The following is a 24955-nucleotide window of genomic DNA, read 5'->3' as shown; positions in this document are numbered from 1 at the left end:
ATTTGAGATAAATTTGCAGCTTTTTTCTTGAGTTCATCCACTGAACTTTTAGAGAGTGAATGCCCACTGAGGTAGCCAAAATCAGAGGATACAGCAGACATCAGCCTCAAACCGCCACTCTATTTGTGTAATAATGCTGTCAAACACAAAGTTGCACTGAGATCCGAATTCTGTTTCTGCTGTGAGAAGGTGAGAGTCATCTTCAGCTTCATAAAGTGCTATTCGCTTCACTTTGCGCTTCCTCTTTATTGGAAAGCCACCATCAATTCCGCTCTGGTTAGCTTTTTCTGTGGATAATATTGTCCACCCCAACATCTCAAAAATTCTGAATGAAAGCCTTCAATCATTTCATTTTTTTACGGCAATGTCAATTAAAATGGTTTTTGACTGAAGCAGTTTGTTTTCCCGGTCAATTAGAGAAAGAATTTGACACCAGAAATCCAACAAACACAAAAAACTGAAATCAATATGAATGCGAAGTTCTTTTGCACTGCTAACTGTGACAGCATTTGTCATGGGACTGTGGATTGTGGATAATGGATTCCAAAACTTGAAGAACATCTTTGATTTGTCTGTGCAATGGTGTAATTGCTTCTTTTTTGGTAGACCATCTTGTGTCACTATTTCCCTTTAATGAGATGGTCAACATTTTCATCAGTTTTTCCCATCTTGGCGTGAAGCTTGAAAAAAAGGTAAAGATGGCTTGAAAAAAAACGTAATCATGAGTGGGGAAAAAACGTAATCATGAGTGGGGAAACCTCACCAGCATGAACACCAGCAAGATTTAAAGTGTGAGCTGCGCATGGAACAAATCTTGCTGACTCATTAAGAGAATGGATGTGAGCTTTGACGCCATTGTATTTTCCAGACATATTGGCTCCATTGTCATAGCCTTGGCCCCGGCAATCGGTAATGCTTAGACCATCCTTCTCTAATTTTTCACTTATCTCTGTTGCAAGACCTTTTCCGTTTTTTTTGAGATTCAACGAAGTCCACAAAGCTTTCCTTAATTGTGCAGGTTTCATCACTGATGCGGACATACCTGATGATCTGAGTCATCTGCTCTTTGTGGGAGGTATCTGGAGTGCAGTCAAACAGAACAGACTAGTATTTAGCTTCTTTGATGTTTGACAAAATTTCTTTCCTGACTTTCTGCCGAAGTAACTCAATCAGCTCATTTTGAATTCAAGGAGAAAAGTAGAATGTTGTGTTTTTTTTTGCTTTAACGAACGCAATGTGTTCAGCCACTAAAGGATAATAATGGCTAATCAACTCAATTAAGCTCAGAAAAATGGCACTGTTTTGTTGACCGATGTCTTCTGTTGTTCCCCGAAGGGCAAGATTGTTCTTGGCACAGAAAAAAATTGCATCAACAATCACTTTTAAGATATCTCTCCGCTTTTTCATCTCTCCACTAATAACTCTATACAGATCAGAATTCAGGGTCTTTCCTTCCTTGAGGTTTTTTTCAAGAGTTTTCCGATCAGAATAGCATCTTTGGTGTTCATTGTTGTTTTCTTGGGTTTAGTTTTTTCCAGTCACAAAACCCTTTAGAAATTTCTGAGAAATTGTTGGTTTTTGTTGTTAAAAATAACAAACAGCAAAAACAAAATAAAGAATCTTTTTTATTGCTGTACTGCAGCCAAGTGCGAACAAATTTTTTTACCATTGGGATGAATTTTTTCATACCATTTTGAGCTGAAGTGTCGCATTCTGTTGTCAAAATCACACAGCCTGTTTGGGAAAAATTCTCTTCTGTCTTGCTCTGGCCTATGCTCAATCAAAAAGCATCTTGTTTTGTCCGTTATTTTAGGCCATGTTGCTGGATCCCTATGTTGAAAATTTTCTTCCGAGGCCACTGGAATTTCTGAGATTTCTGAATGAAGTTCATTCTCGTCCATTTCAGCTGGGCCTGAAAGCTAGGCATTTTCATCTTCCCTGGTTGGTTCTGAATCAGTTGTGCAAAATTCTTCTTGACTTTGGCTGATGAAAATCTCCTCTTTAATTAATTCCAAATGATGATCTGAACTCAATTAAAGTCAATTATAGGATCTGTTGAATTGTCATTAATTTCAATACAAATATCCTCTGAAATAATTTGTTTCTCCACTGAGTTTGTTACCAACCACTTTTTGAAATACTTTCTTGGCGCTGTTTTCTTTTCTTCTTAAATTCAGCACCAGATAACTTTTGGGTTCGACTCATAATAGAATTATAATGCTCAAAAGTTATCAAAGGTATATTAGTGTTATAGGGCGCTTTTTTATTCAGTATATGAGCTTTAATATTTAAGAGTTTGTGTCAAGAGGCGGAATTTTAATTAATTTTCTTATCAACAGCAGCGACGCCGTAAAAATTAGTTTCATAAACTGATTATTGTTTTTTTAATTTATTAAAGTTTGCGCCCTCCCAATTTTGGCGCCTCAGGCCGCGGCCCGGCCGGCCCTGCCCTTGGTACGGCTCTGCGCATAGCTCAACCTATAAAAATCTGCACCTACAAATTTGACCTACAAAATAAAACATCTACTAAAAAGTGGAAACAATTTTTAGATGTCCTACTGAGGCCTAAATTGTTTTCAACCTATTATAGCCTTTCTTTAATTCAACCGATTTATGACATTTTCATTTTCGACTGATTTAAGAGATTTTTATTTTCAACCGATTTGAGCTAATTTGATTTTCAACCGATTATAGGCGATATTCATTTCAACTTACTAGTCTATGTTTTTACCGTCCCCCCTGCCCTCCCTCCCACACACACACCTTGTATTAAAGACTCGAGAGTAATTTATAAAAAAAGAGGTCAGATAAGCGACATTGGTACAAGAAGAGACGTAAACTTCCTTGTTAAATGTTTTTCCATGTTGCTCTACGATAAGACCGTTAAGTCTCCTTGGAGAATAAAATACTGCTATTTACATCAAATGTTAGAAAATATATTTTTTTCTTTTTCTTCTAATTATTAAGGTGCTCCAACAAGACCTAGCAGCTTTGTCAGAGAGCTGGGCGGAAGAGCACTTAAGGAGAAATTTCACACTGCCTTACATACCAAGACCAGGCATCAAACTTTGGACCTCTCAATTATAAGCCAGCACTCCAGTCACTGTGCCACAACTGATTAAACTCAGCTCTGATTCAAATCAGCGGCAAGTAAATAAAATACATACCGAAAAAGATGCAGTTATAAAGTTGATCCAAAACACAGTAGGTTGAAAATATAGTAGGCTGAAAATACAGTAGGTTGAAAATGCAGTAGGCTTAAAAATTAGTAGTTCATGTTTTAATTAGTAGTAAGGATGAAAAATCAAAAGTTGTAGGTTGAAAATCAAAATTGTCATATTCTATGATTTTAGAAATTTTAAAATTAGGTCCAGTTATAGGCCACTGTTAAAACATGTTTACAAGGAATTTTTTTTTTTTGTAAAAAATAAAAAAGGAGGAAGAAAAATTGAGAAAAAAAAACCTAATTTTTTATTTTTAAAGGGATCCTTAAGTGCCGAGACTCATATCATAGATAAATATTAGAAAATAAGTTACAAGTTAATTAAACTTTCCAAAACAAATTATTGAATGAGATATTAACAAAATCATTTATTGTTTTGCCATTATACTTCTGGTGAGAGCCTAATTTTAGGCTCTCACCAGAAGTATAATGTCATTCAAGGACGGTCTGCAAGCAAATTAGAGCTGATAAAATTTTAGTTTCAAGAAGAATTGATATTGTTCATTGTTTAATTTTACAATAAAAATTAAATAAATTATTGTTTGTTGTTGGTTATTTGTATTTTTCTAGTTTTTATAGCTTATTACCTCTTCTTTAAAAAAAATAAGACTGTTATTTGTGGACATGTAAGTGTATTTACATAAATATGCGTATATTTCAGTATATTTTATATTTCTCTGTATCTATAAGTATACTTTCTCTTAGATAAAAAAAATAAGGTATAGAAAAAAGTAAAAAAAACTTGGTTGGAAGTTGTCAAAAAAATGTTGTGTTATGCTTCTTTTTAAGGTATCTGAATATATATTTATATTGTTAAATTTGTTTTAATAATTTAGATAAAAATATACTGACTGACATTGCCAAAAAAATATGGATAAATCCTAAATTAAGTTGCTATAGGTTTTTATTTTAAAAATTGTTATTTTAAATAGTAATAATAAATTATTTTAATCTTTATTTATTAATTTTCGACCTCAATGGTAAACCAGTTGTTAAACTAATAAGTTAAATTGTTGAGGTTTATATATTATATATTCTAAAGTAATTGCATTTGATTTTTTTTAATATATTGCTTTACATTATATAAGGCATTTTGATTTTTTTTTCTTTCTTATAAATAGATAAATAAATTTGTTTTATAGATAATAAACCAAGTAAGATTCAACATTATATTTTTTTATTATTAAATAGTATATTTGTTTTTAGGATTGCAGGTTTTCGTTGATTTTTACTTAAACATTATTATTTATCTTTTGATAGACATGTTTACTACTTTGTAGATGGCCAATTCCATAGTTCAGTAACGCATCATGCGGAGAGATTTTTTTAATAGAAATTTTTCTATAACTCAAAAATAATTTTTGATTACTCTAAATCAATCTTGAATTAAAATTTTATAATATAAACTAAACTCAATTGTATTAACGTAACACTGCTACATAGCAAAAATTAAAACATGAGTTCAGTGACGCAACACGGAAAAAAGTGTTTTTTCATCAGCATACCTTTAAATGGAGTTTTCGCTAAAATTTTAATTCTTGCTTGACTTATTAGATTTTTTTGTTGTAATTTATTCATTTGGCAATAAGGTAGTCATAAAAAAAGCCACAAACAATAAAGTTTTCATATCGTTTTATTTTACAGAAAAAAAACTATCAGTTCAGTGACGCAACGTTCAGTGACGAAACAAAAAGACGAAATTAAAATCATTTTAAAAAGTTTTGTTATTTTGTAATAAATTTTAATTATACTCAGGTGAAAATAGCATCAGAACAACGTTATCATTCTGAACATAAAAATAATGTGATTTTGATATACCTTTGATTTTTCTTGAATAACTTAAAATTGAACTGAATCCAAGTTCATTTTTTTGTTGTCTTGTATCGTTTTCTGACATGTGAATTACAGATATTTGCAAATCTTGTAATGCTAACGCAAAATCTGCTGCTGACCTGATTTCGTATTGACTAGTTTTAACTCTCAGGGCTACGATTCGCTTAACAGTAGCTCCTATTCCGTCAACCACTCCTTTCCCGTGCATCGCTGCAAAGAAATGCCAGCAGAATTTTTTATGAAAACGTTTTTCAAACACAACCATTGCAGCCATAATGCTTTTGTTTTTCAACTAAGAAGTGGCATTATCGCTGAACATGTGGACTTCTTTGACTTGATCAGGAATAAAGTGAAGGATTTTGTCAATGTACGGTATACCGGAAGACTTAGTATGATCAGTTGAATCTGAAACTATGGCAAATGTTTTTAACTCAATGTTCCAGACTGCTAGGGTCATGATAAAACTTGATTTTGACCAAAATGAGCCGCTTGTGGCTCATTTTGATAGAAACACCTAGCGTTTTCAGCCCAGTCAACTTGGATTACCGCAATTTCAGAATTAACATTTATCGAAACCTCCTTCAGTTTATTAAAAATTGTTGATTGGTTTTTCTTTACAAATGCGTGTTTAACGAACTTATCATGCATCGCTGATATGTGTTGGATGAGTTCTGTTACAGTAGACTTTTTTGAAATTTTTTCAATATTTGCATGTTTTAGTTTCAGGCTTTCTCCACTCGTCCCAGGATACTTCGAAACCAAATGTATTAACAGTTTGCAAGTGTTTATCGAACTGTTTCATACCTTTGCATGCAACGCATTTGTCATAGGCACAATCGTATGTGTACGGTTCACAAACAAAGTTATTTATCATTTCAGATCCAACTTTGATTGAAGGAGCTTGAATTGATTTTGTTAATGCATTTAAGGCAAATTGCATATTTTCATGCAAACTACAAACACAAACATTATGCGGAAATTTTGTAACTGATTTTACATTGCATGGACAAAGGTCGCAAAATTAGCTGAGTCCAATTTTTATGTGCAGATGCTTTTCCTTGAATAACTCGAAAGCTTCTTTTAGCGTATAATATAAATGACATATCTGAATATTGTTTGCTTTTCCGTCAGATAATTGAATTCAAGTGACATCTTTTTTGTTTGGTGATATTTGGGAAACTTCATCTTCATTATAAAAGTTTACAACTGCTAAAGCATCGCTTTCAGAAAGACCATACAGCTTTGAACATGCTGGAGGTAGACCCGAATTATCTTTACAAGCAGAGCTATTTGAAAGAATAGAAAGAATTTCAGATTGTTTCTCCTTTGAAGTTGGTAGTGCTTTTAAAACTTTTTTCAATGCTTTTCCTCTTTGTTGAACGTTTCTAAAAGATGAGCTTGGTCTTTGATATTGATTTAAAAGTTTTCTTTTTAAAGCGCGACTTTTTAAAACTCTTAATTTTGCTTTAGCAGCATAAGCTGCTTTTTTATTAGGATCGCCTTTCAATTTTTCTTGATATCTCTTAGATCTAACTCTGGACATTTCTTTCTTTTTATCAGCATTCCGAGAAACATAATTAGCTTGGTATTCTGCATAACGTTTTTTTTTTACTTCTAATTTTGATTCCATTTCTTAAAAATTTACAACTTTATAAGAAAATGTTAACATAAATCCAAAAGTTTACTAATATTTACTAATAGCTCTTCACAATACTAAAATGCAAAAATTTATTCGAATTTGAAAAATTTGAAAACCCACAACGAAATCTGAACTTTTAGATGATATTTTGACTTCCTTACCGCGCTATTTTATAAAACGCTAATTATCCCGTCGATGGGTTCAGTGACGCAACAGCTTTTAAACTATAACTATATGTTAATATGCTTTTTGACCAATTTTTTTTTTAGTAATGATTAGAAGTATTTTTAAAGAGTAAAAGTTTTTTTACTCAAGACATATATGTAATCTCAAAGATTCTTTCTAAACAAAAATATGGATATGTTTTGTTTAAAATATTGCAATAACTCGCCCTCAAATTTTACTCACTTTTTCGAATAAAAAAAAGAACAAACAGTTGCTAACATTCATCAAATTTATCTACTCGGTTTAGACATTTTCTACTCAAAATTTATTTTAACAATAATTTTAAGGAGTTTAAACTATAATTAAAGAAATAAAACCTTTTGAAAAAAGAAATTTTTAAACACGAAATTTATCTCTTCCATCGTGGAAATAGCCAGATATGTTTACATCTTTAGACTATTAATATTTTGATATTTTTAATTCCTTTTTTTTTTTTTCTTTTTTTTTTTTTAAATAATGGCGATTTATCAAAGTTGTTTATTTTATTCTTATATCAACTTAAAATACTAGTATATAATTTTATAGAAAAGATCATAACTCTTGAAATTCTTTTGTGTTTATTTGTTACTGCAGTAGTAATACCACTGTTAATATGTTTATTAATAATAGTGAAACTTAAATGGATGATATTAGGCTTAAATAAGATCTTAGAAGAAATACTATCAACTTAAAAATAATTGACATTTAGTGAAATGATTAGGCAAGCTGAAATTAATTGTTATCAAAATGTAAGAAATGCTGCTCGGTAAAAAGAAATTAATTTATACCTAAAATAGAACATCATGGTTAGATGAGTTGAAAGTAATAATCACATAATTGAAAAAGATAGGTCTAGGCAAGATAAATCATTCTCAAAATTTATGAAATGCTGCTAGACAAAAAGAACTGTATAACAAGAAATGAAACTATTCTAGATTATAATTATTTAGGAGAAATGAACCAGATCTGTCAGCATTGCTGTGCTAAAAAATTTCTTGATGAAGCACATTTTTTATGTTGCTATAATAGAAAGGTAGTTTTGTTTCCATTTTCACTATTTCCTCAATCTTTACAAGCCTTACAGAAAGTTATATATATATATATATATATATCATAATTCCAATATGAATTTTTTTAAATATATTAGAATTTAATACGCCTATCTTTATTTTGCTTTAATTACTGATAATGCGGTTTAACCTATGAACCATAGGTCGCCATGTTTTAAAATATATGGTCAAGTTTTTTATTGTGTAGGTAATCTTAGGCCAGATCAAGATATTTCCCCAACATTAACAACTGATGATCTCTGCCCCATTTGCAGAAGTAAATTTTAGAAAACAATAACATCGCAATCAACTTTACTTACATAGTTTAATGTTTTATTTGCAAACTATAGTTAGTGAAGTTGCAGTTGTATTCGTTGGAGAAGATGGTGTTTCACCTGCTTCCAGGGAAGTTATTTACCCAAAAGGTCATTTAGAAGTTATATTGAGTATGTCAGCTAACTTAGATCCTACAGCTTATTCACTTTTTTCCAAGAAATAGCATAATTAGATCACAACCCTGAACATGCAACATTGGTTAGAAATCATGTTAAACCATGACAAGAAACTATTTCAGCAATATGCTGTTGATGCATATGTTAAAATTGAAGAGCAGTGTCTTGCATTCATAGAAATAACCAAAGCAAACTGAGAAACATGCAATATGATGACTTACATGAAGATGTATGCAACCTTGGTAACAATCATATTGTTAGACCAGGGTGCGTTATAGTTTTCTATTTACTTAAGAAGTCTTAAAAAAAACTATGAAAATATTATGGTTACAATTAAAAAGTTACAGTAATAAAAAGATTTGGTAAACCAAATCTTATTATCACTTTTACCTGCAACCCACTACAATGGTGTGGTAAAAAAAGTACACAAAATTATTTTCAAATTTTAATTAATAGTTTATGATAGGTATGTTTTCATGTGTAATAGAGTAAATGTTAATAGTTTATAAAATATAATATCTTTAAAGCTTATATATGTTTATATTCTGTTTTTTATTTTTTTATTTTAATGTTTTAAAAGTCGTGTTACTTAGTAGTGCGTAAAGCAAGATTGTTATCCTTGCCAGTCAAGAGATGTTACTAAGTTGTGGTATTACTTGGCACTATATAGTACTGGGTGGTCTTAATTTTTGTTAATTATTTTTTACTTAAGAATTAAGACTAAGTATAAATCTTACTATAATCAGTATCAAAATAAAAATACTAGAATTTGTTAAGCTACAAATCCTTTTCTTTTTTTTTCTTTTTTCAAAGTTACCAATTATAATTTCTTGGACCCATCAGATAAGTACTAATATTTATATTTTAATTGAAATTCAACCTTACGTATATCTATTGTTAATTATACTCAACTTTGTTTCTCATTACTTTCAGATATTCAATGATATCACGACTGATAATTTAAAGATTATACAATAACTTTTTTTATAATTATGAAAAATTAGACTATTATCAGATTTGTTATATATATTTTAGTTCTAATATTAGTCACCGCATTTTATTACTAATCAAATTTTATTATGTTTTCAAATTTCTGATTATAACTATCCTAAAATAAAATGATTATTTTTTTTTTTTTGAAGTTCAAACATAATCATATTTGTTTTGTTTTTTTTAAGTTGTCATCGCTTTATTAGTTTACTTACTGTTGAAACATGGTTTTAATTTAGTAAATTCATGATATGAAATTTACTGCATTAATCATTATTCACAGTTAAGAAGAAATTGGGATTCTAAACTAGAGGTAAAAATAATTTTGTTTAGTGATAACATTAAAAAGCCTTTTTTTTAATGGTTAACTGTGCTATAGCTATTTTGTGCTAATATATATTTTTTTGCTGATGTCATTAAAAACAATAACTTAAGTTGTAAATATAATAACTTATTAATATATAACACAGTCTCCTCACTGTTTAACGAAAGTTTATTAACAAAAGGAGATCACTGTTGGAACACTCTGTTATTACAAAGCTCTAATGTATTTTTTGGTAGCATAATTGATTTTGACCATGTTGAAGAAATGTTTTACGAGTCACTAATTCATGAACACAATAATAAATATAGAAAATAATGCTCCCCTTTATTAATAAAGGGGAGCATTATTTTAATTAATAAAGGGGAGCATTACTTACTTATTCTAAAATACAATAATAAATCTGTAAAATAATGCTTTTGTAGTTTGAAATGATCTTTTTTTTTTTTTGGTATTGGTAAGTTGTACTTGGCTTTCCTTCTCTGGTGTTTGCTGTTATTAAAAAGAACCTAATATCTAAAGTTACGTGGTCTTTACTAAATGCCAAGACCAATAAAAGCTTAAGGCTGCCATTGTCCTGATTTTTATGGAGAAGAGCACAATGCTAAACTAAAACTTTTATAGCATTCTTCAGCGAAAAAACTGGGACAATGGCAGCCCAAATAGATGAATTTGTATTATATATTTTTCAGATAATACATCAAGTCAAATTGTTATTTATTTATCACTAACCCATATTACGGGTTGCTTACTGCTAGTAATTAGTATTTTTGTAGCAGGTTAATCTACCAATTGGTAATTGATAATGCAAATTTAGTTAAATTTTTTTTGTAATTATATACTTTTCCTTATATATTTTGTTTTGTTATTATGTATAAATAAATTGATTTCCAGTTAATACATTTTTTCCTTTTTTAATTCAATTACTTTTTTTAGATAAACCTGATGATGTGTTAGTTCAATATAGATTATTTTATCACAGAGCACCGCAGATGAGGCATGAACTTCCAATTAAATATTGGAAGTTCACGCCTCCTTCCTAACCGATGTCATAAAACTTTCAGAGGGGTGGGGGATGTGAACCATGGATCGTTTGTTTCTGAGGCAAAGTGCGCTATGGCTGTGCCATGGCTATTCATTAAACAGTATTAAAAGATAATATTATAGCATGCTAAAGTGGTTGAAGTGCTTCACGCGGGTTTAAATCCTTTCATTTTCACACTAAATTTTTTTTTCTCACTAAATCTTTTCCAATTTTCTAGAATACAAAGTAAAACAATTTTAAAGGTCTATAGATATTATATGCATATCATATATAAAGATATTATATACTATAACAAATGAACAGAGAGAATTTTTTAAAAAGCTTTTTAAAATTTCTAAAAACATAAAAACATTGTTAGAAATTTGTTGCGCATATGTCATGGTAGAGTTTAAAGTTTTAATATGCTTAGTAATAGATTAAGTGTACGCATTAAAGACACAATATCTTTTTTTATAGAAAAAAGATTTTACATGGAAACTAAAATTTTCTTAAAAATTAACTGGGCAGGAGTCCTAATAACAAAGATCATCTTTTTTCAGATAATTCCAGATTTTTTTCAACTTTTAGTTTTTCTGGACAGCCGAAATATTTTCCATACCAGGCCTTGTTACAAGATTTTGCTGCGTAAAGAAAACACATAACACATTTCAAAGTAACTCAACTCAGCAAATATATTTTGTTTTGTTAGAAGTTATATTGTGTTACTTGTGTGTTTTCAAGTACCCCATTGTAATTAAAGTTATTTTATTAACGCATTAAAAATCAGACAGACAGTTTTTTTTTCTCACTATAACAAAAGTTACTAATAAAATCTAAGTTCCTATTTAAAAAATCATTTTTATCAACTTTTTCAAATATGAATTAAATTTTATTTTGAAAAAAATATTTTTTTCATAAAACGTAACAATATTTGTTTATTTTGTTATAATTTTACATTTGGTTTTTGGTTATTTTATTAACTGCTAATAAATTTTTTCTTATTTATTTTGTGAACTCTTTTTAATAATGTTTTTAAATAATAAAGAGTTTTATCAGCTACCGATAACATATATGTGATCATAAATTATTTCCATAAATTAAACGAACGTCATTAAAACTTTACGTTATTGAATTGACAATAAACAAAATATTTAAATTATTAATAAAATATTTACATCAAAATAAATCGTGCATTTTTTAAACTGTTATGACAAAAAATAATTTATATATTTAAAAGGAATTTATATATTTAATTCCTTAAGATAAAACTTAAAACACTTTGTTTTCTTTAACTAATTTTTAACAACAATGAAAAAATTATTAAACAAACTCTATAATAAAAAATCTATTAGCTTACAATTGCGGTTAAATGCTTTTACTTACGACTTTATATCTTCTAAATAAACATCACATAAACGATATCAAAAGATAATTTAAATATTTTAAAAGTTTTTGCGTAACGCAAAACTGCTGAATGCGTAGTCAAATCACCTTTTCACAGGCAAAATGCAAGCTGCGTAACGCTTCTTAACAAGGCCTGCCATACATATACAAGTTTAGGAATATATTTTTGTAATATATTTGTTTTTTAAGCTTTTTCACTCATACTAAAGTTAAAAAGAATTTGAAGCAACTCAGCTAAAGGCAAATTTAAAAGGAAAATATATTCTGGATATTTTACCCAAACATTTTTTTTTAAGTTTCTATTAATTTTTTTTCAGGAAAAAAAATTAATATAAACTTATTAAAGAAAAAAAAAAAAAGGTCCGTCCCCGTTTTTTATATATATATATATATATATATATATATATATGTATATATATATATATATATATATATATATATATATATATATATATATATATATATATATATATATATATATATATATATATATATATATATATATATATATATATATATATATATATATATATATATATATATATATATACACACACACACACAAAAGTTTGCAGAAGTTATTGAAAATTAAGTATTGAAAATTATATATATATATATATATATATATATATATATATATATATATATATATATATATATATACACACACACACACACAAAAGTTTGCAGAAGTTGTAAAGTATTGAAAATTAATCATAAACTTAAAGCAAAGATTTTTATATTTTGCTTTTTTTTAAAAATTATTGAAATAAAGCGAAATTTTTAAAATGGTAGGTGTTGAATAGAATTACCATGACCAGTGATATATTGTTATTCAGTTATAATTATACGGGACATGGTAAGTCCGTTATTCCACATATTTAGGTCATCTCATGTTTTTTGAAACTTTTTATACCAATGGTATTTAATAAACACATTTCAAGCGGGTATTCTAAATATTATTTAGACTGGTACTGATATCCAATTTGTTGATAAATTTGCGATTCGCACATGTCTACTGAAACATTTAAAGTTTTTAAAAATTAAATATAATAGAAAATTTACTTTACAGCTTTAAAAAATAAACAATAAGTATAGTTTTTATATATGTATTTAATTATTTTTCTACCTCTTACTAAAATATATTGAAGTAAGGAATAAGTATAGAAGAGGTCAGTGTGGAAAAGATTTACTAAGACTCGTCTTTTATGGGTCATGACAGCTAGTTTGAATATTAATCTAACAGCAATCATATAGAAATATAGAAAACAATACATAAATATATAGTAACAAAATGTTTATAGGTTACTTCTAAGTAAAGTAATAGAACAACAGAAGTAAATGTGTTTTAGAAATATTATTGGGATATTTAAAGAAAAGCATTATTAAGTGCTTAATCTAGCAAATCTTGAAAATATCATTTAAAATATCACTTAATTATTGTGCGTGAGTGTGTGTCTTTTATATAGCTAGAGGTGATTTAGTTACTGTTTTAGCTCACCTGTAATTAGAGTTGCCAGATGTCCGGCTTTTACGGAGAAGAATACAACGCCAAAACTGTTATTTTAAATATTTTTCTTTTACTGTGTTCTCCATCGTAAAAGCTAGACATCTGGCAACCCTACCAATAATCTACCTTATATGTATGTTTGTGGCATGGTGTTGACTCACCTGTAATGTGGTACTTGTATGCTCGTGTTCAGTCTGAACCTTTGGCATGGTGCTCACTCACCCATAAGTTGCTATCTGTATGTTTGCGTTCTGTTTGTTTATGTTTATATGTATGTTTCTGTTCTTTCTGAATCTCTGGTGCGGTTTTCACTCACTAGTAAGTTACTTTATGCATGTATGTGTTTTGTTTAAATAATGAAATGTTCTGTTTAAATGTTTAAACCTGTTTTGAGCTCATTAATTAACTAGACACTCTAACTGTAAAACCTACACTCACTCTTATCTCTAGTATTTTGTTGGGTGTTATATTTTTCCTAATGAATTTCCAAAATTTCATGACTGATGTTTTAAGGTGCTGTTTGCAGGAAGTAGCTTCTTTAATTACTCCAGATCAGGTCAGGTTCAGGATCATCATGATCACCCTGCTACTGGTAATATGTACCCCAGTATTACCTGCCCCATGCCTTGTAGAGTGTGCTTTTTCAGAAAAAGGCTGGAGAAACAAACTCCGACTTAAAAATCTGTACTCAACCAAGTGCTCCCTGCCTAGGAGCTCTTGGTTGAGTAAAATCTGCATCCAGCTACTGTCTTAAAGGGGGCCTCCTAAGCAAAGACTTTAGGGGTAAGCAGAATAATTCTTTTGCCCAGCTTTGAACCCCTTCTTTATCTATTAGGCTGGCATAGATGTAAATCTGTGTTACAATGTTTCCTGGCTAGGATGACAAGTTCTGGATTTTCTTGACTCTTCTCATAGGTTTTTGCTTGTGCCTCCTTGATATTGGCTATGCAGCTCTTCCTGTTATCTTCTAATGAGGGTACAGCTCTTAAACTCAGTTTAATGGTTCTGAGGCCGGCTTGTAGAAAGGTTTCCTAAACTCTGTAGTAGCACTCAGAGGCTGATTCCATTAACAGCTGCAAAATATCAGAGTATTAACAGTGTCATGTTGCGCATGAATGTTTTCCCTATAATGATTTTGGTGCGCATTGTCGAGGCCACATTAAGAGCCCTATGTTACGACTGAGGGCTAATTAACAGGACTGAGTAAATTGCATAGCTCATTGCTTAGGAGACTGTGCCCTATGTATGAATGAATCAAGTTCTCTTCAAACTTAAATTATGCCAAAAGTAAACCAAAATATTAAACATAAAAAACCATCCCCACCACCTAACTGTTAATATATGTCTTTTACTAATATTCGTGGTCTGCGAAGCAACCTTCCATCAGTTGAATTTTACCTCCTGCAAAATTCACCCGACTTGCTTACTTTTAATAAGAATAATTTAAATTCGGATATTCTTTTTTCTGATCTCAGTTTTGATGGGTACTATCCTTTGATTTGCAAAAACTCCAATAGTCACATGCATGGCTTAGAAGTATACATGCACTTTAATTCACCTATTTGTTGTAAAATCAGGTTTGAATCCTTTGACCATTCTTTTATGTGCGTCCACTTAGCACCTCTTCACTCTATCACCTTTCTCGTTGTTCTTTATTGTTCTCCCTCTTTCCAAGACTGCGCTCTTTTAGGTATAATTTCTGATTAAATTGACCATGCTTTCTGTTTTTACCACTCTACCAATATTGTTGTTATTGGTGATTTTAATATCACACTGAATGGCTTGGCTCTAATGCTAGCACTAAAGCCTAAAACTTCTGCATTTCTCAATCTCTTACTTATATAGTTAACTTTGTGACTTGTTTTCCTGACAACCCTAATCATTTACCTTAACTCCTTTATTTTACAATCTTTTCTCTGATCCTAGCTTGTGTTCAGTTTATCTTTTTTCTCCCTCAGGTGGTTCTGACTATGAAATGATCCCTTTAAATCTTTTATTTTGGACTTCCTTTTTGGACCCTATCATCGCCCTACTTACTGCTACCCTAAAGCAGATTAGAATTCTTTTTGTGATCCTTTTGGTGATGATCCTTGTTCTGATGTCTTTTCTCACTCAGCTGAAAAATGCGCCTCCTACATCACCTCCAGGATTCAGGCAGGAATGGAAACTTTTATTCCTTCTTGTCGGTTCCAAGCAAAGCAAGCTCTTGAGAACTAACAGCAATTTATTATTGCAAGAAATCAATGTAAAAAGGTGCTGTCAGGTGCTAAGCTCCATTATTTTTAGTTCACTAAATTTTTTACATCCCATCTTGAGTCAAAAAACTTGCTGTCAGACAATCAATACAGTTTTCGATCCTCTCGTTTTACGACTGACTTGCTAACTGGTGACTGAAATATTTAATTGTGCCTATATTAATGAATGACAACCCTCTCACTGAGTCTTCTTCTTAATGTCTTCTTGGACTATTGTTTACAACTGACATTTCATGGAAACCATATATACAATCGATTGCTAAATTAGCATCTGCTGAGGTAGCTTTTCTTTATCATGCTGCCCATTTTCTCTCTCCTGATTGCATTCTCTACCTCTACAAATCTCTTATTCGTCTCTGTATGGAATACTGTTGTCATCTTTGGGCTGATTCTTCTAATAATGCTCTTTCTCTTCTAGACAAGGTCCAAAAACAAATTGTAAATGTAGTTGGACCCGGTCTATCTGCTAAGCTTAAGCCTCTTTCCCATTGTCAAGTTGTATCTCTTTCTCTTTTCTACAAATACTACCATGGTCGCTGCTCAAAGGAGCTATCATCTTTAGTTCCATTAACTAATACTCATTCTCACTTGACTCGTCATTTATCAGTCTCATTCTTTTACTGTATCGGTCCCTGCATACTCCAAAAACTTTTATTCATCTAATTTTTTCCTGTACTTTACCTTTTGGAACTCTCTTCCATCTTCACGTTTTCCTGACTCACACAACCTTCAACTTTTTAAATCTTCTCTCAACCATTTCCTTGCTTTATAACTCCCAACTTAATAGTGGTTGCTTTTAGCCTTGTTGGGAGTGAATCAGAGTTAAAAAAAAAAAAAAGATAAAATAAACTAATTTTCCTGTAAAACAAATCAATATAAAACATTTTTGAAAGAAATCTTCAGTAATGTATTACTTTCAGACAATTTTTTTTGGTTTGGTTTATTTTAAATAAAATTTAAGATACCCCATTCTATATATAGGATGGGGTATATTTTGTAGAAATAACTTGTCAAATTAGAAATCTTTTTTCAAGTTTATGAACTTTTAAAACAGCTAGAAGGTATCTTAATAAATAACTCTAACAGCTACTTTTCCATTTTACATTGTTCTTTTTAAATATTTTCTTTGACAACATTTTTTGCATTTTTTTATTTTACAGCTAATGACAATTTTTGCAAAACCATGGCCTATTATAGTGGCAGGCCGAGTAAATCTATGGCTTTTAAAAAAACTTTAGATGAGTTTTTTAAATATACATTTGTAATATGGCACATTCCAGAGAAAGAACGTGGTCTTTTAATTTATTATATGATAAATTTCACTTACATGTATATTAAATTTGCTTTTTTTTAGAGCTAAATAATTAGATTGTTCTAATATGGTTTTTAAGTGTTGTGTCACTGGATGCAGAGGTAACTACGATGTTACAAAGTCTGTAAAAGTTTTTTGCCTTCCAAATAAAAAAAATGTAGATGAACAAAAAAGATGGATAAGTGCTATACCTCGTGAGAATATTCCAAATAGCCCAGGCCTTGTTAAGAAGCGTTACGCAGCTTGCATTTTGCCTGTGAAAAGGTGATTTGACTACGCATTCAGCAGTTTTGCGTTACGCAAAAACTTTTAAAATATTTAAATTATCTTTTGATATCGTTTATGTGATGTTTATTTAGAAGATATAAAGTCGTAAGTAAAAGCATTTAACCGCAATTGTAAGCTAATAGATTTTTTATTATAGAGTTTGTTTAATAATTTTTTCATTGTTGTTAAAAATTAGTTAAAGAAAACAAAGTGTTTTAAGTTTTATCTTAAGGAATTAAATATATAAATTCCTTTTAAATATATAAATTATTTTTTGTCATAACAGTTTAAAAAATGCACGATTTATTTTGATGTAAATATTTTATTAATAATTTAAATATTTTGTTTATTGTCAATTCAATAACGTAAAGTTTTAATGACGTTCGTTTAATTTATGGAAATAAATTATGATCAAAAATATGTTATCAGTAGCTGATAAAACTCTTTATTGTTTAAAAACATTATTAAAAAGAGTTCACAAAATAAATAAGAAAAAATTTATTAGCAGTTAATAAAATAACCAAAAACCAAATGTAAAATTATAACAAAATAAACAAATATTGTTACGTTTTATGAAAAAAATATTTTTCAAAATAAAATTTAATTCATATTTGAAAAAGTTGATAAAAATGATTTTTTAAATAGAAACTTAGATTTTATTAGTAACTTTTGTTATAGTGAGAAAAAAAAAACTGTCTGTCTGATTTTTAACGCGTTAATAAAATAACTTTAATTACAATGCGGTACTTGAAAATACACAAGTAACACAATATAACTTCTAACAATACAAAATATATTTGCTGAGTTGAGTTACTTTGAAATGTGTTATGTGTTTTCTTTACGCAGCAAAATCTTGTAACAATGCCTGAGGTAGCCCAAATACTTTTATTGGCGAAGATCATTGGCGTAAAGATTATGGAAAAGCTTTAGTTTATGGCAAGTTAAGACCAAAACATCCATCATCAGTATTTTCTTGTGTAAATCCAAGTCAAATTCCGACTCCACACGCACCGCCAAGATTAACAACTAAATCATTGCCATCTTAAAGAAATATTGTGCCAGATGAAATGAAGGATTTTTTGAAGGCTTACAAAATTTCACCCTTTGAAGATTTGTGCAATAAAATAATGTCTAAAACTATATCTTTTCCATTTTCAATAATATCAAATATTGATGAAAACTGTTTACATCTTCAATCTGCTGATACATTTACAACTTGGGTGTTCTAAAGTTTATTTTGAAAATAAAATATGATTTATCCTTTGATAGCTACCACTGTGGTGTTAAGTGCACCATGAAATCTTTTTCTCACAACCATATGAATAATATTGACTGTTTTAGTTGGCTCCATGCTGCTATACATTATCTGAATTTTTTACCAATTGATCACAAGAAAAGTATTATTATGGAACAAATGTTAAGTATGAATTCATTAGTGTTCATTGGGGAAATACTTTTCATTGTCAAGAACTCTTTATTCTCACTTACGTGATGATTATGAACTACCAAGTATATCACGGATGACAAAATTGGCGTCTAAAGTTAGAAATGTTGGAGATGATGATTTTTTAAAGTTTTATTTTGATAAATGTTCTATTTCTCAAAGACAGGTAATTTTACTAATTGATGAAATTTATGTTAAACCGCAGTTAACATATCAAGAAAGAAACATTTTTTTAAATCTGTACACTCCCCAAATGAATTGGCAAAAACAGTTTTAGGTTTATTGATTTGTTCATTGTTTGGTGGAAAACAGTTTTTGTATAAGGCTTTGCCAGTAACAAGTTTAGATGCTAGTTTTCAATATGATCAAACAATGCAAACGATTGAAATGATAAAAAATTGTGGTGGTTCTGTTGTTGCTATTATTTGTGACAATAACAAAGTAAATAAAAAGTTTTTTGGAATGTTTAATCTGCATAATAATTGGTGCACTAATGATAACATTTTTCTTCTGTATGACTTTGTTCATTTGAAAAATGCCAAGAACTGTTTTACTTATGAAGGTATTTCAAGAACTGCAAAATGGTCAGATCTTAAAAAGTTTTTTCAATTTGAAAAAGATTCTATTATAAAGTTGACTAAACCTAATGAAACTGCAATTTTTCCTAAACCAATTGAATGTCAAAATGTGTCAACTTGTTTAAGAGTATTTTGTGATAAGACTTTAGCTGCTTTAAAAACTCATCCATCAATGGAAAATGTTAATGATACAACAGTTTTTTTTATCTATTTTTATCAAATTTTTCAAAATTGTTAATGTTAAAAGACTTTATAAGGATATCTGTACAAGAGATAAACATCGTGCAGTTTTTTTCATCAAACAATGATAAGCGAATGAACTTTCTTTTAAATTTGGCTGATATGGTAAAAAAAAAATGGCACCTGATAAACAAGGTCAAAGAATCTAATCAGAAATACCTCTCATGCTTTTTCTCGTATGTGTTGTGGAATGGTTGAACATTTACTAATTATGAGTCATAAGTATGTTTGCCTTGGACATTTTACTAGTGATCCTATTAAGAAAGCATTTGGAAAACTTCGACAATGATAAGGCGGTACCTATTTTATAAATGCTCAGCAAATATTGCAAAAAGTTGACATTAAAAAAACAAAACTTCACTTGAATATTGGTATCATTGTTAATGATTTAGAATCTTCATCGAGCCAGTTGTGTGACAAATGTATTTTGTAATGCAAGATTATACTTTGTTCTATGTTTTTCATAATCTTCCAGTTATTGAAAGTGATTTATGTAAATAAATTAAAATGTGTTTGGTTTATATTGCTGGCTATATCAGTAGAGAAGATCCTTCAGTTGAAGATACATCATTTTGTTTCAAACAATTCGGAGAATATGTCAGAGAAATTAATCGTGGTGGCTTAAATTTGCCTGGCAATAACATTTGTCATTGGCTATTTTATTCATACATTTTGTTTCACCATTTTTACATTTTTGTCTGTTGTGTTGGCTTATTTAACTGCTTTTTGATGGAATCTGACTTTTATGGATTTACCAATGCTTTAAAAAAACATTGTAGAATCCTTGGCAATATACTTTTTAACAATTATTGCCATCTTTATACTCCACAATCTTCAAAGGAACCCAAATTGAAAACTTTGAAGCTATCTTAAATGTGAATTTTATATATATATATATATATATATATATATATATATATATATATATATATATATATATATACATATGTATGCATATACATACATATGTACGTACCATATAGATACATATGCATATATAATACATAGATATGACAATATTTGATAACATGCATATGACAATATTTGATGACATGTATGTATATATATAATATGTAGCATATATATCTATATATAATCCATACATATGCATATGACAAATTTGAAAACATTATTTTTTCATTACAATCTGCTGTTATACCCTAACTCTAAAATAAAGACTTTGACGAGCAAGATTTCTGAGCAGAAAAAAAAGTAAATCAAAGAAAGAATCAATTATTTAAATTAATACTGAACAACAGTTTTGAATTTTAACTCATAACCCAAGTTTCTATTCCACATATACTCTGCAATATATTTAGAATGTACTTATTATTCAATATTACAATAAAAGTAATTCTATAATTCCAATAATACCTTTTGATAAACTTTTGAAGCAAGCTGAGCAATAATTATTGCTTTCAGGACTTCCAAAAAAAATCACAATTTTCAGTCAAGCATTTAACTGAAAGATTTTCCTAATTAAAAAATAATTGTTTGATGGACTATAAAAATCTTTGAAAATATTACTTTAATATTTTAACTTTTTGGTATATAATTATAAATTTTAAAACGATATTATATATAAAAATTTTCCATATCACAAAGTGAAAATTTGCAAAACAAAAAAAACGGAAATTAAAAATGGCGGTCGGTGGTATTTGAAATGGCGATTTTATTTAAATTTATTTGTGATCGTATTTATCATATTAAATGTTTTTTGGATTCGATGCTAAATTTGATTATTAAAACTGATGGTCGATGATTGCAGCTTTTGAACTAATTTATCCTAATCATCTTTATTCATTTTATCAAAACTCGATATTTCAATAACTTTCATTTAAAGTTTGAATAAATTAATTATACTTAATCATCTGGTGTAAATTACCTTGATGACTTAGTTTTAACTGCGGGTAAATAAAATCAGACAAAATAGTTGAAAAATATATACTGTTTATTTGGATAAAAGTACTTCGAATATATATACGTTTATAAATTTTATTCAACTTTACTCCTATGGTGTAAATTAGTTTTATCTGACATCATACTTAAAGCTTCTTTAATCGCTTGATATTACCTGGCTTTGTACTTCTTGCATTTGATGCAAATAAATAATACTCTTTGTTTTGCTGAAAATCTGAAGTTAAAGAATATAGCAAGAAATTCTTTTTACAATTCTGTAAGAACATATAATTTATTTTCACTCTAGTTAAAATATTCTTGTTGTATCTTAAATACGATAATATTATACTATAATATTATAGTATTTTATTGTATTGTATGTATCATAATATAGTACTTTATTTTTCCTATTTTGTATTGCTTTATATATCTTCAAAACTAACTTAATATATCTTCAAAACTAACTTAATATATCTTCAAAACTAACTTTATATATCTCAAAACTATCTTTATATATTTTCAAAACTAGCTTTAGTCTCTATTTAAATATATTTTAAAGTTTCTTAATTATTCGAGAAATCTTTTACATTCTTCAAAATACTATTAAATTATCTTTAGTATTCATTATAAACTAAATATACTCAAAAAATAAGCAACACTTAAATTATTGAAAACTTAATACTTTAAGTTTCCCTGTGGTATCTGTTTTAAATCAGTTTCAAGTAATCATAAAGCCATACAATGTGATTCTTGCAACAAATGGATCCATATTAAATAAAATGGGATGACTAATAAATGCCACAATTATCTTGTCTCAGAAACAGGCAATTGGTACTGCTACATATATTTGCAAAACACTCTACCATTCTTAAATTTTTGTGATAATGAACTCATGCTTACTACGAATGGTGCAAATAATTTCTTACACATCTCACAATATGAAACACCTCCTAATCATAAGAATCTTTTTAAAAATCTCAACAAACTTAAAATAAATTGTATATACTATGATACAACGAATGCAATCATGCCATTAATAAAGGTTCTAAAACTTTTGTTCATGTTAATATATCATCTTTAACATTCTACATTGATGACCTTAGATGTCTGCTAGCCCTTATGAAAAACAAGCCAAATATTATTGCAATATCTGAGACCCGTTTAAAGCAAAATCAAATTCTTAGAACTGATATATCATTAAGTGGCTACACCGTTGAACATACAGAATGTTATTTCAACAGAGGAGGGACACTTCTGTATATAAAATCAGACTTGAAGTACAAGTTGAGATTTGACCTTCAAATTTTAAAACTAAAAGAACTTGAATCAACCTTCATTGAAACTTATATCTAAATGAAAAAATATCATAGTGGGATGTATTTACCATCACCCTTTTATGCGCACAAATGAGTTTAATAATCAATTCATACAAACTCTACATGACAAGTTATCCTTCGAAAATAAAAGTATAATGATCTTAGGAGACTTTATTATTAATCTTTTGAACTACAACTCTTGTAATGTTGTATCCAGCTTTCTTGATTCCATGTGCTCTTTTTCTCTACTCCTATTTATTACCCAATCAACTCGAATTACACCCCATTCCAAAACACTGATAGATAATATATTTTTAAACTTTTATGACCCTAATTTTGTATCTGGTAACCTTACAGTACCTCTTGCTGACCATCTTATGCAGTTTATAGCTTTTCCAAGCAAGAATATTAAACAACCATAAAATAAATATATTGTCGCTGTTTTAAATTCTTTAATGAAAATCTATTTCTCAAAGACCTAAAATATGCTGAATGGCTACCACTAAGTCATCAACTCACTTATAGTATCAATAATTTTTCATTAAAATTTTTAGAGCTGGTAAACAAAATACTTGAATATCATGCCCCTTTAAAACTGTCTTCTAAGAATACTAAAAAAATTATATCAAAACCATGGATTACTATTGGCACCATTAAATTGATACGTATTAAAAATAAACTTCACAAAAAGTTTATAAATTGTAAAAATGAGAAATTAAAGGAAGAATACTTTTTTAGGTTCAAATATTATCGAAATCTAATAAGCAACTTGTTGAGGTATTCAAAAAAATTATGCTACTCAAAATATTTCAATGAAAATTTAAGCAATCTTAGAAACACTTGGAGAGAAATAAAAACGATTATTGCTATTAAGCCAAACAGCCACAACACCATCGAAGGTTTAACTATAAATAACCAAGTTATACCTGATAATGCTCTAATCACTAACTCATTTAATGATTTTTTCCACAATTGCAGAAAATCTTTCTAAAACAATCATCTCTCCTAGACATAACTTTAACCACTACCTTAAAAACAAAAATCCTAACTCTTTTTATATAACCCCTGCAACACCACAAGAAACAAATGATTATTTATCCAGTATGAATCCTAGAAAAAGCAGTGGGCCTAATAGCATTCCTACGCAAATAATGATTTTAGCATCGAAAGATTTAAGCTACCCTTTGAGCATATTGATAAATAAATCATTCGAATCTGGAGTGTTTCCTGACTTGTTTAAAGTTGCTGAAGTTGTGCCTATTTTTAAAAGTGGATCTAAACTAGATCATTGTAACTATCGACCTATATCTTTATTTTCAAATATTGGGAAACTAATTGAAAGATTCATGTTTAACAGACTAGAAAACTTTTTAGATCATTCTAATAGTCTCTATAGCCTTCAATTTGGCTTCCGCAAAAAGCACTGTACAAATCAAGTACTCATTGATATAACTGTTAATACGACAACTTTGTTTTACTTTTAATTTTTGGCTCTTTTTTATTAAATTCTATTTACAACTTTTATAAAGAAACAAAAATTCTCGAGGGTGTAATTATATACAAAAAATAACTAATAAATGACTTGACTAATAAATCACATCAATTAACTTTAATAATATTATGACAAGAAATTTATTAACATAACAATAAAGTTTCATAACGATCAGCTATTATCATATCACCCCAAGAACTAAAGTTCTTACGTAACATAGTCATTTAGATATGTCAGCTTTCTCCTTTCTCTGGTTGATCATCTGATTGCTGGTAATAAATTATCGACGATTTCTCTGCCGTCAGCTTCCGTCAGCGAAAATACATTTTTGGTATTTTCGGAACCCATTTTAATGTGATGTTTATATTATATTCTTTTATTAAGTCTTGCAATAAAGAAAGTCTTCTTTTAATAAGCATTTTTGATAATGCATTTGATCGAATCCTATGACTTTCAGTCAGCATACTTTTTAGCCATCCATAAACTGTTACTGAATTAGTGA

General features: G+C 29.0%; 1 protein-coding gene across 5 annotated transcripts in view; it reads right to left on the bottom strand.

The window, feature by feature from the left end:
• The window catches only part of LOC105846404 (uncharacterized), an 89429-nt gene extending 64677 nt beyond the window's left edge, over nt 1-24752 (bottom strand). The window contains exon 1 of one of the 5 annotated variants that reach the window (XM_065793978.1): nt 24665-24752. Coding sequence is in view for 2 of the 5 variants with exons in the window: in XM_065793975.1 (XP_065650047.1) it covers nt 24665-24677 (13 nt within the window). In the remaining 3 variants the exon portion in view is untranslated. Of the gene's footprint in view, nt 1-21120; nt 21382-24664 lie in introns of those variants that run through there. The other 4 variants (XM_065793976.1, XM_065793975.1, XM_065793977.1 and 1 more) reach the window with 4 other exon arrangements.
• Nucleotides 24753-24955: the final 203 nt, after the last annotated feature.

Source organism: Hydra vulgaris, chromosome 03, assembly GCF_038396675.1.
Source record: "Hydra vulgaris chromosome 03, alternate assembly HydraT2T_AEP".
Classification (NCBI taxonomy): domain Eukaryota; kingdom Metazoa; phylum Cnidaria; class Hydrozoa; order Anthoathecata; family Hydridae; genus Hydra; species Hydra vulgaris.
Note: the sequence above shows the minus strand (reverse complement) of the source record. Positions and strands in the feature narration are given on the sequence as shown.